General features: G+C 45.0%; 1 protein-coding gene across 6 annotated transcripts in view; it reads right to left on the bottom strand.

Annotated features, from left to right (window-relative positions):
* Nucleotides 1–16,379, bottom strand: part of LOC133350004 (uncharacterized) — a 79,896-nt gene that overhangs the window by 49,399 nt on the left and 14,118 nt on the right. For all 6 annotated transcript variants that reach the window (XM_061563942.1, XM_061563945.1, XM_061563943.1 and 3 more), the window contains exons 7-8: nt 14,936–15,101; nt 9,614–9,853 (exon numbers count right to left, since the gene is read on the bottom strand). In XM_061563942.1, coding sequence (XP_061419926.1) covers nt 9,614–9,853; nt 14,936–15,101 — 406 coding nt within the window. The remainder of the gene's footprint in view (nt 1–9,613; nt 9,854–14,935; nt 15,102–16,379) is intronic.

The raw sequence follows: 16,379 nt of genomic DNA, 5'->3' as shown, positions 1-16,379 counted from the left end.
TTTGTATCGGTCCGAGCGGCACGCGCACCGAAAGATTTAGCGGCCCCCGTGGGGCAGTAAGTCCGAAGTGCTCCGTGGACAGCGAGCGCTGAAAGCCACATTCATCAGCCGACCCTCACGGTCGATCGGCAGCCAAGCGAAGGTTAAACCCCTTCCTTTAGACGCGGGCTCGGGACATTAGCGCCATTTCAGCTGACCGAGAGGCCCGACCAAAAAATAAAAGTTAATCCACAGGATTAATTATTCATGGGAGCTCCGTTGTAATTTGGATCGCCGTTTTTTTTACTCACCCCCCCGCCCCCCCCCCCCCCCCCCCCACAATTGAAAACGTTTCCACTTCGACCACGTTGGAAATTGTTTTGTTTTCGCAGGGCGCCGTTTTATCACATTCGCGTTTTGGGTGCGAGCCAGTGGTATAGCACCATTGGCATAGACCCTGGTGCAAGGAATGAAATGTGCCCCCCCCCCCCCCGCCTGTCAAATTCCCCCCTCCCCTCTTCGTAATCCAGTACCTGAGCTACTCTGGCCTGTGTGCAGTGGCACCGCCTGCGCATGCGACGGCTGCACCACTTATCTGAACTGAAAAAGTCAAATATGCAGCCCAGCAATTACTTGCTCATGCCGTGACTGCCAGAAAAGGCCTCTGCTACAGAGAGTGCGAGAGAGAGATTTTTGTCTGCACTTCAACGCTGGCCAGACACACTTCACCCCGCCGACAGAGCAAATTGTGTAAGTTAAGAGGAGCAAACAAAAACTAATCGGGTTGTTTCATGGGAATAAGCACAGAGTGCGACAATTCAGGGACCCCGATCTAAGTGGGTTCGGGTCAAGGACTCACGCAGGCAAGGCCTCTAATTGTGCCCGGACAAAAAAGCTGAGAATATTACTCTTACGGATGACAGTGGACTCCTTCCTCATGTAATTATTCAGCCTGTTTGTATATTATTATAATTATATTCATTTTAATTCCAAGTAGGGAGCAAGCCCTTGTAAATTATTCATCATGGGGCGGGGAAGGTTGGGGGGGGAGAGACAGAGGGCGACATCAAAACCGTTTGGCGTGGGATGAAAAGCAATTAATGTTACGCCGCTACGGGTTGGGATGCATTTTTCATTTTCACAAATATACCCTTCTGCTAGTTTAGTGCTGAGACACTTTCTATGAGCTCAACTTATTATTTAAACACAGGCAACCGATTGCATTGATATATAATGAGATGCATATGCACACCCACACACAAACGCGCACAGGGACAACATTGTTGTCTTGTTAAACTAATTAAAGATGGAGAAAATGTTTATTGATTAATTTACTACCGTTCCCACCATGGTGAAATTTAAATGTCAAACAAGAGAGCGATAACTTAATTTTCATACAAACGTGTGTATGGCTTCATGCACTAAATTACGCTTTGTATAATCGGAGTTTGCATCTGACATTAACGCGATAATTGTCAGGTCCTTTGACCTCCTGTAAGTATACATTATCTGTGAATCTGTGCGTGCAGTTTGCTTAAGATCAAATTAAACTGTTAGTCTTTATTATTGCTCGCAGGGGGAGAACAATTCATTCTGACACTGGCTGTGGTTGCTCCGAGGAGGAGACATGTTTTTTTTTTCAAACCTTTCAACGCAGCTCCGAGGAAATTAAATTTATGGAATCGGGTACAGTTTAATTGGTGACAAAGCTGTCAATTTACACCGTATAAATTTGCATGCGTATTTTATTTGTCGTTTAAACGTGTCCACGGGCAGCGATGGCTTGTAAAGCCGTTTCAAAGAAGCGGAAGATTAATGACATAATATCAGTCGCAAAGGACCCCGCAGTCCAACATTAACCCTGATGCCCCTGGGCATTAATTCAATCTCTTTACCTGCTCTCCCCTCTGCCACGATGGCGAGATGTTAACTACCTTGCATGGTCTACAGGAGGCCGTCGGTTCGATCCCGACACTGACGCCTGCTGTATATTTGGAGTTTGCGTGTCTCTCTCCCAGTGGTCGCGTGGATTTTTCTTCGGGTCCTCCGGTTTTTCCCCATCCACATTTAGAATGAACGTGCGTTTAGAGTATTTGGCTGCTGTAAATTTACATGTGATAAGCCACTTCGTTGTGCTATCATTTGTGGCCAGGTCGCTTCTGAAAAAAATCTGTATTAGGTCAGTGTGCCTTATACCTGGTAAAATAAGAAAAAATTGTTGAAAAAATTAGGAACTTTGGACATCGCCGAGAGAACTGAGCCGAGCGGCGTACACTGGCACACCGGGAAAAACAAAGTGTGCGGCTGCTCGCTTGTGGTAATCTGACGGCCGAGTCAGCGTCCAGAGAGCGATGCAGGTGAACAGGTTAATGCATTTGGAAGGGCGGGGCGTAAATACTGCACAGCGGCTGCAGTTAAGGGTGATTCCACCCGCATGGCGCTGCCCACGAGGCCCCCGATGCGAGAGAATATACGGTCACCCGCTCGAAAACCCGGCTCCCCCACTGGGAACGTATATTCCTTCCAGCTAAGAAAGAAATATTCGAGAATATTGGTGCTTGGGAAAATCCAATATAAATAACCATGAGTAACGAATGTTATTCAAACCAATATTCTTGAAGATGAGTTCCCCTTCCAAAAGATTTGTACCCATTTTTTTTGGTAAGTAACCCTAACCCTCGACCCCCCCCCCTCCACCCACGCGACATGCCGCTCGACTGTGGTGGACTCACTCACACTGCAGGGTGAACAGTGGCGAGGGAGAGGGTGTAAGAAACCTGCCCGATTGTTCGACGGCAACGTCGGGAGATCCAACCGACGACTTGCGGATTGCACGTCCGGCATGCCGACCATCACACCGCGGCGGCAGCAGCAGCATCTCGTGCACCTTTCATTCTTTTGTAACAAATTAATCCTGGACCCTGACCCTTAGAAGGAACAAAGGCGTCACTGGTAGGAGCAATTATTACTTCCACCTCGGAATAAAACAAATATTTGCCGAACATTTGTGTGTGGGGGAGCAGATATTCAGGGGATGAATATGAGTCTCCACCGGCAAATGTATGCCGCAGTCTCCCATAGATGGTTAGCCGCATTGTCCCGGTGCAGGGCGTGGACAGCACACGGTGTCTCCAATTTGACTTTGAAGAGACCACCGGCAAGCTTTGGTTCAGCACGGGGATCCTTAATGACATTGATTTTAGCTAAAAACCCGATCGGCGAGCACTGAGAGAGACCCGCCGTCTGGAGGTTAATGCTCGCTTAAACAAAGACTCTGAATGTTTGCCGGGTTGTTCTGCATAGCGGGCGAGAAAAGAATTTGGATCTGGCAATTAGGCAGTGTTTGATTGGCCTTAAGCAAGCGACATGGTCGATCCTTCACGGAGTACGTGCTTCAAGAGACAGGAGATGGGATGGAAAGCAAAACATGTCTGCAACAATAATTAGTGATAATAGAGATTTTTGAGTAAGAGCATGTAAATATAAATGTGTCGTTAAACCCGCCACCATCCGATACAGCCAATTAGTAAGGGTTGTCACGTAAACAGAACTTGCCATTTCGTTACTAATACAGCACACCGGTGTGTTGGAGAGCAAATCCACAACATTTATAATTTGAGTACGACGTTTCGTCAGTAATAACAACTAGCATCATTAGGCAGACAGCCAGATTTGCCTATGTGTTAAAAGCCTTCATGTTAAATCATTCACTGTGTAACAAAATAAATGTGTTCCTGGGTAGTGTTGTTTCCTAATTGCTTATGCATCAAAAGTACAGCAAATGGCTATTATTCCCCAAAAACTTTGCTTTTGTGACCAGGACAGTGATATTTTGAAATGTACCTTTTTTCAATGAGAAAACGTGTGCTTTTGTGTCTTTCGTTCACATAAAGTCCTGGTCACAAAAGCAAAGTTTGTGGGGAATAATAGCCATTTTCTATACTTTTTAGGAATAAGCAATAAAAAAATAACACTTATTACCCAGGAACAAAAATTGTGTTACATAGTGATAATTATAATCAGTGAGATGAACCGCTCACCATTTATCAATGTACCTCCAATTACACAAAAATAGCATTCGTTTTGGGAAAATTTACATTTTGGGTGACAATGAACGCCTGTGTACAAAATTAAACTTTCTACTCCGTTTGCTAAACTGCTGTGCTGTCTTTAGAGATGCACGTTCAAAATAAAAAAAGAATAAATCTCACGGAGCCCTACATGATGGTAATTAAAGTTTGTTAATTAAAACCAGATTAGAAACCATAACTTAAATGCGGAAATTAATGTGTTTTCATGCACGGTACAACCTACTTAATAAATGTTGCTATGAGTTGTATAAGTCGTTCTCTGAAATCTAATCAACAGCCATTGACTATCTACTGCTGGATGAAGACCTCCCAAAGCTACCATCATATATAATTTAGACCTAGATTTGAAGCTTTCGTGACTGCAAGGATTGATACTCTTCTGGCTACCATCAAAGGTTTGTACACGAAGCCATCCAGATATACAAACACAGACATAACTTCAACCGTGATGATGGGTACAAACTGAGTAATCATTGGAAAGATGTTATTAACCATGTAAAAAAGATTTAACTACACATATTTGGACCATCTTATTTGACAGATACTATTCTACTTTACCAAGTGTTGACATCCCCAGCGTTTAACAGTACTGCTGTTTTTGTATTTGGATTGTCAGCCAACACCGGGTTACAACCCCAAGTGCACCTATTGTTCTCTTTTAGCCCCGCCCACCCCTCAAACACGTTCCATTCATTGGCTACCACATTCAGATAAGCCCCTCACCCTTAACTTGTATTTAAGAGCTTGTCTCTTGGAATTTTGCCTCACTTGATACAATAAATTTAGCTGTGACGGTCCCACCTGATGACGGAGACTTGTGTTGCCTCCGAAACGTCGTGATTTATTCTTTTATTTCTATTATTATTTATTTTTTATCTATTTTTACCTACGTGACTTTACCGAAAAAACCTAAGAGTAATAATTTAGACCCTTAAGTGTGAATGTTTTGAAACAAATAGCTCCTTTCAACAATGTGTTCTTGGTTATTCAATATGATTTTGAAGCTTTGTTAATGATAAAAAAAAATACTTTTAAAACAATGTAAGACTTGTTCAACATCAAGCAGCACCAACATCACTGCACCGATGTTATATTACGGCATCGCAAGTGAAATCATCAATAGCATGCCACGGAGCCACGAAGCCACGCATGATTGGACTCTAAAGTCTTCTTGTTCTTATAAAAACTCGTTTAAGGACGTGAGCTAATAGGTGTTTATTTTTCGTTGGGACCGAGTCTTGCTTTACATGGGAGGAATGGTGCATGAAAGATTTCTGTCCGCGACACTCACAAACAACACAGCTTCCACACACGTGCTTCACAGAGGAGATGTCTGATAGTGCCAGGGGGAGGGGGCGGTGGAGTGGGGGGGTCTGAGAGAGGGGGGGGGGGGATTTATTCATTGAAATAATGCTACTTAAACAGGGATGAGAATTTAAAACAATATCAATAACAACTCTACTACTACTATGACTACTACACTTTTCGAAAAAAAACTGTCGTCTCCTGGCGCAAGCCTCTCGTTTAAGGACGCGGGCTAATAGGTGTTTATTTTTCGTTGGGGTCGAGTCTTGGCTTTACATGGGAGGAATGGTGCATGAAAGATTCTTGTCCGCGACAAGCACTCACAAACAACACAGCTTCCACACACGAGCTTCACAGTGGAGATGTCTGATAATGCCAGGGGGAGGGGGCGGTGGAGTGGGGGGTTTGGGAGAGGGGGGGGGGAGATTTATACATTGAAATGCTACTTAAACAGGGATGAGAATTAAAAACATTAATATCAATAACAACTCTACTACTACTATGACTACTACACTTTTTGACAAAAACTGCCGTCTCCTCGCGCAAGCCTCGCGCGCCGGCCCTGAGCTGGATAGCCACTCCCGTGTGTGCCACTTTCGAGGGAGGACAGAGCCTCACAGTCAGACCCGCATGCAAACAGTGGGCTCAAGATGCCCTCTTTTTCCCCCCGTTTTCCTTTCTCTTTTCAGTCTCGACGATCGATACATCTCGCTGTAATCTCCCCATTTGGCCAGCCTCCTTTCGGCAAGAGCTGCTTCCTTTTCAAAGTATATTGACCGACAAAATAATTTAGAGGTTTTTTTTTTGTACAAAATTTCTTTTGTAAACTCTTTGTTCCTCCCGTATTATTGTCACAGTTTGCGATTCCTTGTCGTCGGTAACCTACAAGATAGGAGCGTGGACAGGGATGTTGCCGAGAGCGATGGAAAACGAGCCCGCGTGTGTCACTCGCACGCATGTCAAAAGGAACACGATGTCTGAAGCGAGTAATTGAATTCGCGCGGTCATTTGAGCGCCAAAATACCCCCGTGGAAATATTTGCTGGCAAAACAATAAAACATACGGACGAAAGCAAACACAGAACGTGCCACGCTTACCGCAAAATGCGCTGACGTCAAATTATAGCTTTTACCGATTCTGACCATCATCATCCCATTGTAAGCTTTGCAATGTTTTTGTTGCATAGGATGGCCCAGATGCCTTGTGACTCACAACTGATTGACCCCCTAACATTGCTTTCCTTTGCATATACATTTTTCAATAAGCTTTCCTTAAAAATATTACGTTTTTAGAGAGTGAAATGGGGGTTAAAAAGACATCTGGACCACCCGGTACATATGACAAGAACGCTTATTCGCGACAGCCGACCGAACTCACTCACCCACCCACCCTCCCTCATCCCCGTCCTGTCTTCCTCCCACACTCAAAGACTCCACACTCCACGCAGGGCTTGGATCTTCTCGACAGGTCGCACAATTATCTTCGACATCCACATCGTTTCACACGCGCCTTTCTCCCAAAAACAGGTCAATATATGGACGGGCGGACAACACGCAGCGACACGCATGCAGTTTGCCCAATCATGTAATGCGTAAAAAAGCAAATAAAAGAGCTTAGATTAGCCTCTGCTTTCCTTCACTGGCCTCCAGCGTGTTGCCTTTCATCACGAAGAAATAAGCACCCTGATTTGACGCGATCCCAGAACGTTATCTGGTTCCCCGTGTTCTTTTTCCTTTTGCAAATTATGTCTATTTGAATAACATTCACAAATAGGATGGATACAAATGCATACGTCCTCCCAAAAAAACCACGTCCTACACACGAAATGGGACGTGTAATTATATTTTTGGGGATAAATGCATTTAGAGCAGAGTTAATATATTTAAATGTGAAATAAGCTATGCATGCGCTGGCTGAGTGTTCAGCTCATTCTACGATGAACCTGCTGACCTGAGTATGATTCCCAGCTGTGGCCAACGCGAGAGGCAAGTGACATCCAAATGGGTTCTGGGTGCTCCATTCAGCAAATCACACTGACCAGCGTGGCGAAGTATGGTCAAACAACCCCAGTGGCTAAACACGGTGTGGGGGAAGCAATGATCCACCAGTGGATTCGCAAAAGGATACATTTATTTATTATAGGCTATATGTGAGGGATTGTATCCAATCACAGACAGTTCTAATTGAGATGCTACTGCAAAAGACGATACATTAATGACAGTACACAAGTCAAGTAATGGCCATTAAAGAGAAACATTTCCAATCTTTTGAAAACGGTAAAAGTAACGCAACTTATTCAAATAAAAAACAGGGAAATTTGATGCGACATTTCGCCTACATCTCAACAGACACTCAGCGTACTTATTCTGCTGAAGAAAAAAACCGAGAAGAGCCCACGTGTGAGCGGCTCACGAGATGAAAAGTCTTGAGGGTGCGGGGGGGGGGTGGTTACTTTCCTGCCTCTCTTTTTGGCGTCGGCCGATTAGCATTCTGAGTGGATCGCAAAGCACAAACTGCGCCGGCGACGACGTAAATAACATGAAGGACGCCAACCACACGCCGCCTTGAGCAACATCCGTTGAAACCCCCTTCCCCCCCCCCCATGCCTTTGCTCCCTTCTCACGAGCGAGGGATACAGCGGTAGTTTGAGTCGTGATATGTGGTTGGCAGGTGTGGGTGTGAAAATGCATCTTGGCGAGGCCCTAGGTTTCCACCAAAATTTACTTTGTGTAAAAATGTAAATAAGCACTGTACAGGTCTATGGCCCATTTTCTCAATGCGCTGCTGGATGAGGCCTTCCCCGACACCACGCGGTTTTGTGGGCGGGGGGGGGGGAGGTTATTTGGCCATACTTCACCACGCTGGTCAGTGCGGGTCGCTGAAGGCGGGTGGCATAGGCGAGGGAGCATAAAGTAATGGTACAACAATCGACTTTTCTGTACTGCCCTATGTTGCCCGCAACCCCGCATCCTATAACACCATGCGTGGGCGTTGACCATCCAGATGAAATGAAACAACATACAAATATGATGGTACTAAAGTATTTTTTTTTGTTATTTTTGTTTGTTAATAATCACCCCATTGGTGACAATTCATCTAATCGCTGGGAGATAATAATTTCATAAACTATCCGTTCCCAGTTCAGGTGTTGCCTTCTCATTTGCATGCTTTGGAGTTATCCACACACACTCTGGATTCCTCCCACACACATACACACAAAATCACTCACAAAGAAATTGACCCAATCATGTTTAAACAGGGCCCTCTTGAAAAAAAAGTCTTATTGCTCAATCATGCTCTCCTGGATAAATAGTTAACCGGATGAAAAAAACTCGTTAAAAATTAAATCGGGTAAATATCTCAATGCAGACCCCTCCTGTATAAGTCTTGAGATGCAGTATCTTGCCTGGATAAATAGAGGACATTTCTATGATGTAAAAAACAAAGCAGTTGTACAGGTACGTAACCTCTAACCTGTGTGTCCAGGGATGTCTGACACACGTTTGAAACTTTGTCTTTTTTTTTTAAACCCTCTTCTTGTGATGATCATCAAACATGCTCTAGTTAGAGGTGGCACTGGAGTGACAAGGCAGGTGTATTACGGTGGCCACTTGTCCGGCCTTGTCCCATACATTCCGGAAATTGGCATATCAGTATTCGGGTGGCATCAATTGATTTGTACCAAGATCTTGGTGATATTGTGTTTAACGTTATCACAGTATAATGCCCAGTTTCGATTGAGCTGGGCTGACTGAGAAATATGCCCGGGTTTGGTCTAAAGTGAACCCTCAGAAGGTGTGGCCTGCACAAACAAAACAAAGATCCCCTGTATAACCTTAAACAGACTGTTGGGGCAAGTGCTGTTAGCGAGCACCTATGAAGGCCAGAAGGGTCCACCAGGGGGTGGGTGGCCAGCACCACGCCCGACTGACTCTGCCTCCCCAGTGGCGATGTTTACACGCTGCACCAGGTACTCATTTGAAGCTGAGTCGACCTAAGGAAGGCCCAGGACCAGTTCAGATAATCGTCACTGGTGTTGGCCATTAGCAGGAATCGAACCCGGTCCGCCGGGTTCGTAGCGCAGCACGCTAACCGCCGGCCTATACAACGCGTGCACACACACACATATGCCCAGCTGCCTTTGTCTGTCTCAACCTTCATTCTTACGGTGACGACGCCTCCAACAAAATAGAACTCGCGTGAGGGCGCCTTAGAACATTATCTACCGGTTCACCTACCGATGCAGTGCTGTCGTAGAACCCGCAGGTTGTTTGTCTGAGAGCAGACCTCGTCGTTATCGCCTCCCTCCTTCCCCCCGTCGCCGTGGGCGAACGCGGCCACGCTCCTGTCGCCGCCGCCGGCCTCGGTGGCGCCCACGGCCGAGCGGGCGCAGCTCACCGCCAGCTCAAGCTGCTCATCGTCGTCATCGTCGCACTCTTCAAAATCGTCCGCGTATTCGACCGCCTCCTCGCAGCTGCCTGGTGGGGTTTTGGGTGGAAATGAAGAGCGACGTCGTGACCAAGTGATTCTGTCGCGATGTGGAACCATCGTCAGAGCCGACACAGAAACCCTGACTTACCTGTGATAGAGAAACTTCATCTCCTCTGATATTCAATGCCTCGTCACACCCGATAGATAACTCTTGACCCATGAAATACAGAACCCACATCTGATCTGATACAGAATTATTGACCCATCTCATACATAACACTCATCTCATCTGTAACATAATTCTTAACTCAAACTGATATCAAACCCTTATCTCATCAGATAAAGAACCCTTGACCAAAATAACACTGAACCTTTGGCCCATCCTATAGAGAAATATTAGCCTCTATGATACAGAACCCACATCTCATCCAATATAGAAATCGTGGCCTATGCAATACAGAGCCTACATATCATCTGATAAAGAGCCATAATCCCATCTGGTATAAAACCCAAATCCCATGACTCAGCCAATACAAAACTCTTACCTCATCCGATATATGAATATAATCTTATCAATACAGAACTTTAATCTCATCCGATACAGGACCATTTACCTATTTGGTGCTGAGCTTATGATTTGGGAGGGTCATAGCGTAAACGCCAATTTCGGCTCATAGTAAAAACACAACAAATGTCAAGAAAAAGTATGCACTTTGCAAGATGTCACAAAATTGTAACCTGCATGATTTATCGCTGCACGAGTGACTTTAACCACTCACGCAATTCCTAAAATTCAACCGACATCAAGAGAGAAAAATATTTTTGTTAAATTGTGACTATGAAATGATTACCATACCTAAGCTGAACATACTGCTAATTTTGCACAACGCATAATTAAGTTTCTTTGCTAAATTAAAAGATCTATGTATATATACTCGTAGACACACACACATATAACGGCAGCACACACACGCACAACACTTATAGATATTAAATGATTATCTTATGCAGGCGACTCATTAATCAGGGACTGTGTTTCCAAGCCACCAGGGCCTACCGATTAATCTTCATCAATTACCGTCGTGCGTGTTTATTTTTATCGTGCTCCGCACACTTTCCCCTTAGGTGAGACGCGTTATTTCTATTAGCAAACATTGCATACGATTATACCTGCCAAGCACCATCACACACACGCACATGCACAGCGCGCGTTCCTGACTTCATTTCTGTGCTCTAATGACCGCTTCATCCGCAGGATTTTCTGCCGTTGTTTACACCCAAGGATACCCTTGGGACCACAAAAAAAAACATTTTGTTCCTGCAATGGACTTAACACGGACCGTGCTAAAAAAGGAAAGGATTTGAGTGATTGATTGCCACGTTAGGCAGTAACCTGGTGGGGGGGGTAAGTTTCCCCCAAACAGTGCCGTTTAATTTTCTTTCCTCCAACCCACAACTGCCAGTGTACTCGTGGATTCATCCAATTAATATACATATTATCATCGTCTTTATCACTTCATAATCAATATCATCATTATCATATCCATCAATACCATCATAATTATCACCGTCTTCATCGTCGTCATCGTCATCAACATCATCATCAATACCATGAATATCATCATGGTGATCATTGCTGTCCGTATGATTGTCATCGTCACTGTCATGCTTCTGGGCTCTCTAAAATAAGCACCACTTGGAGAGACTGCACAACTTGGCGTGGGGGGTGGGCAGTGGTGGTGGTTGAAAGCGAAACGAACGTGTAAATTTCCACACAGTGGCTCGTTTTGCTCACCGGGGACCCAGCACTCGTTTGAGCGAAGGTGATACCAGCGCGGAGTCCGTTCATGAATTTCCCTGCAGCCCCCCCCATCCCCCTCGGCTCCCCGACCCCGACCCCCACGGGGGTACGCAGAACAACACGCTAAACGTGCAGCGTAACACCAAGAAACAAATAACGAGAATAAATGTACAAAGCCTTACTCTGCACTTTGTTAGTGATCAGAGGGATAGCGTCCCCACCAGCTGGGAACTTGTTTTATGATTGGATTGTAAATTCGCGGCTGCAATATCCGCAAAGGCAAGCGCACGGATTAGGCTGAGACATCTCACGCTAACCTCTGGATAACACGCACGATAGAATCGGAAGATGACTACCTCTTTATCTGTGTACCTACTGATGTATGTAACCACATACCTCGCTGGATATCTGACAACATTCCTACCTGCCTAGCCCATTACCTATATTCCTTCCCTACCTATCTATATCCATACCTACCTGCCCACTTACATACTAATTCACATAACCAGATGGATACCGACCCACCCACCTACCTACACGATTAACTAACACCTACTTACCAACTTACCCCTGTATCTGCATACCTATCTAATTAAACACCTACCTACTTACCCATAAATCTATCTGGCTAAGTAACCACCGACCTACTTATTTGCTTCCGTGCCTACCCACTCACCTACCTACAAACCTGCCTACCTACTCTACCCACCTACCTGATCACCTATTAACCTGTAAACCTGCCTACCCACACACATACCTATTAACCCACCGACATACTTATAACCGACCTACATACTTATCTACCTATCCATGCAACCAACTACATACCTACCTATGCACCCACATAATTAACAAAAAAAAACCCATCCGCCCTACTACTTACCTATAAACCTATCAACCGATATTCCTACACAGCTCCATAATCTATACCAGCCTACCGAACGTAAGCCATTTCAGGCATGGAACGCCAACATCAAGCAACATAAGGAAGAAAAAGAGCAAATGCCAGATGGGACAATGCGCTCTTAAACAAGCGAGCGAGGGTGCAAACGCCATCTGTAGCATCTGCAAATCTGAACTAAAATGAAATTGTCCCTGCGGCTCCTCTCCAGTGTCGTCTTATTAAGCCTTGCTTAAAGCAACACGGCAGTCCCAAAAAATGAACAACTCTTATCTCAACAGCAGCCACACACACACACACGCGCAGGCTGTGTCCCGGGCTATCCCGTACAAGTTTGAACGTTTCCTTGCAAGTAGATTTAATAAATGTGCTCATGTGATATCAGCACACTGATGAATAGAGAAAGTAAACCAAACAGCTGTACAACATCACCAGGGCATACCACTAGACGAGAAATCTTTCCTCTCGCTAACGAAGCTTTGACATCTGACAGCCCAGGCGCACGCAGCCCTAGGTACATATCTACAAGTCTCCTGAGCCACAGTGTTCGCTTCGCATTTTAAATGATGAGTCAGCTGACGCCATTGTAGACGCGGTTCTCTTCCACGTTAATAGCATGAAATCTACGCAATTATTTATTTATTTTAACACACAGAAAGCTTTATTTTACAATGCCCATGGCATTTCTGCAGAATCTCAGCTCGGGCCTCGGTGTGATAAATTCTATTAGCAAGCGTGCAACAACAACAACTACAACAAAAAGCACCGCGCACAAGTAGGCGGGCTAGCGGCAATGCAACACTAACACCGGGGACACCTTTAAAAGGCCACGCTGACACGACGCGCCTCTGAATGCATTTCGAGTTAAAGGTGGCCGAGGGAAGAAGTAAAGAGGGAGGGAAAAAAATATATTGAGCATTAATAATAATCAAACGAATAAGAGATTAAGGTGGACACGAGAGCACAAAGATGGGATGGACGGCAGGAGAGAACCCAATGTGGACGCCGTGGCATTATGGCCCTGATGGCGTGACAGTCTTATGCAAAGTACAACCCCGCAGAACCATTTTCCCATTTTATCGTCGAGAAAAGGCACGGGCATTAATCACCGAGACATTGGACCGCACAAATCTAATGTAAAAAAGTACTTTAAGCTTTGCCAAGGCGCGGCGCCATTAGATAAAGCGTGGTTCCGGACCACAGCTCATGTCTAAAGGTATTAAAGCACTCATCGGTTAAAGAATGTGGTGGTAAATTTGCTCGTTGGTCGAGGCAGCTCAGGCTTGGACGAAAAACATTACATCTGTCTGGCCTCAGTCCAAGGAAACAAGGAAGCAAAATGAATTTCTGCGCCTTCGCTTGCACACTGACAGCCAACTATCTTGTGGCGACGCAAGATAACGCAGGTCGGATAGATAGATATATAAATAATTAACACCTGCCAGCGGTGGTGGCATCAAATGAAAGTCGGTCACGAGGGCTGTCGCGGCGAAAGCTAAAGCCGTCCCTCGCACCGTCGCTGCAATAAGGAGCGGGGCAGCGTTATCTGCAAGTCCTTTATTTCCAATTATTTTTTTTTCTCTCTCTCTCAGTTGCAAAAGGTCAGTTTGAGCCAATTGTTTGGTAAAACCAGCGCTGATTTTCATCTTAAACCAATAAGGCTCATCTCTCGCCGGCCCCTGCGCCGCCGCGGAGACATCTCTCCAACGTCGCTCGTCTGCACCGACACGCCGAGATAAGTCCTCTCGTGGATCCGAGTGAAAATGCCAAGCTTCAACTTCCCATAATTGGGTGCCACAAAGCCGGGACTCGCTCCGCAAATCTGCGCACAAAGCACCGCTAATCCAACGTAACATTTACATTGGTAACCTGCGCGGAAGGGGAGGGGGGGGTTTATTGGAGGCCGCCATCATCAGGAGTTAAAAGCTCAAGGATCTTCGCTTCCGTTGTCTGCCCCTTCCCACTGTCAGCTACTCGGGTGGTGGGCCGGGATTGTGTTTGTGTTTTCTCCCATGGAAATAAATGTTACCTCATATTGAAGAAAGAATGAGTTGCGTATCTCGATTGACTGAGTTTTTTTTCTGACACTGGCTATTGGCAGCTTATTGTGTGTGTGTGGACCGCACAAAAGCCCAGGGTGAACAAAAAAACGAACAAATATGAATGTCAAAAAGTGCAGAATACACGGCTTACGTAATAATTGCAAAAAAAATATAGATAACAAGAATTATTTCTACCTTTGTGCAATGAAGTGTCTTGCTGTTACATTTGCATAGCCATTCCACAAATCGAAAGTTGCAAGCCCAATTTCGCTGAGATATAGAAGCTCTTTTTCGTGACATTCCGCAAATACATTTCTACTCTTATCGAGCCCCCGTCACTGTCGCCTTGGCCGCTGCCACCCCAGCCCCCGGCCCGAACCCTCACCCTCCAGCTCCTCAGGGACGTCGTCTCCGAGCTGTGCATCGTCCACCTCGACCACCTCCTCATCGACCGACGAGACGGGGCTCCTCTTCCCCGGAGTGCTGCCCTCGTCGCTGAAATCGTCGGAGTAGTCGCTGGGCTCCGGGGACGAGCCGTGCCTCCCAGGATCCTAGGGGGAGCAGTGTATTTGGACGTTTTAAAATTAACCCGTAAAAACAAAGTTTTTCACTATAAATCCTTTATATGCGTGGCATCGGTTTTATTTTATTATTCATTTCTGTTTTTCTTGAGTAAGAGTTTCATTTTGATCACATTGGTATTTTTAATTAAATATGAAAAAAAAAATCCTAAAATGTGGAAAATTTTGGAAAAAAATGTTCACGAAAATAAATTGTCACGCACAACGAGTCTGTGTGCAAAATGTCAGCTCGATTGGATCACGGGAAGTGGGTGAAAAAACGACCGAAAGATTTGCACGGTCGTAAGCGCGCAAGCAAGCAAGTGAACTTAATATAAAGGATTTTTAAAAAACCACAGGGCTTGACGTGGCCTGTGGTTGCTCAGGGGTCAGAGACACTGAGATTGTGAGTTCGAATCCTGGCTTTGAGTACCAGAAAAAAATATATACATTTGATTGCCGTGCGAAGAACATTCCCCCTGTGGAATAAATCATATAAATAAGGTACGTCACTTGTTGAAAACATCTCCATCGTTGTGTGAAATGTGCTTTAATTGGTCATACTCTAACCGGTTTATACACTACTCTGCGAGAGCCCCAAATGAACACTGTCTCATGGCATGAGGCTAACAGCAAAAGCATAATACGATTGGGAAATGACAAAATGTAAAAGCGAAAGGCTGCCTGCCACTATTTTAACTCCGAAAATCCCAGCAATAAGCCACTAAAAGAGTAGATTGAAAAAATAAAATGAATTGCTTCTTTAATGTCTAATCCCATTCAATTTGGCAAACTGGACCCTAAGTTTCATCCCAGGGACAGGAGCTGTTGCATGAATGCCTTTGAACGTAATAATGAGAAAGTGCCCCGCTCACCTTTAAGGGCTCGCCCGCAAACACTAATAGCACGGAGAGCAATTTCCTGGAAAAAAATAATTCCCGACGTAAATAAATAATCCAAGCCCTGTTATTATGTTTTGCTTGTTGTCTTTGTTGTCTCATTCCCAATTTAATTCCAACTGTGGTATTGGCATCATGTCATGAGACCAAGAATCAATTTCCAAACTCTCAGAGAGTGGCGCATCGATCCACGTTCGAGGCCGATCTGTGGAAGGTGATGTTATAAAACTGCTTGTGAGGTCCCTTCAAGTTGTCTCTTATCCTATTTAGAGAGTGGCCACGCCATTGGCACTCAACATAAATTAAGTTCTCAGAGCTGATGTTGTTTTGCCAAATAAAGTGAATTAACCGATTTTAACATGATGAGTTG

This window comes from Lethenteron reissneri, chromosome 32, assembly GCF_015708825.2.
Source record: "Lethenteron reissneri isolate LAM-NWPU_2019-01 chromosome 32, ASM1570882v1, whole genome shotgun sequence".
NCBI classification, from domain to species: Eukaryota; Metazoa; Chordata; class Hyperoartia; order Petromyzontiformes; family Petromyzontidae; genus Lethenteron; species Lethenteron reissneri.
This window is presented reverse-complemented; position numbering and strand designations above follow the sequence as displayed.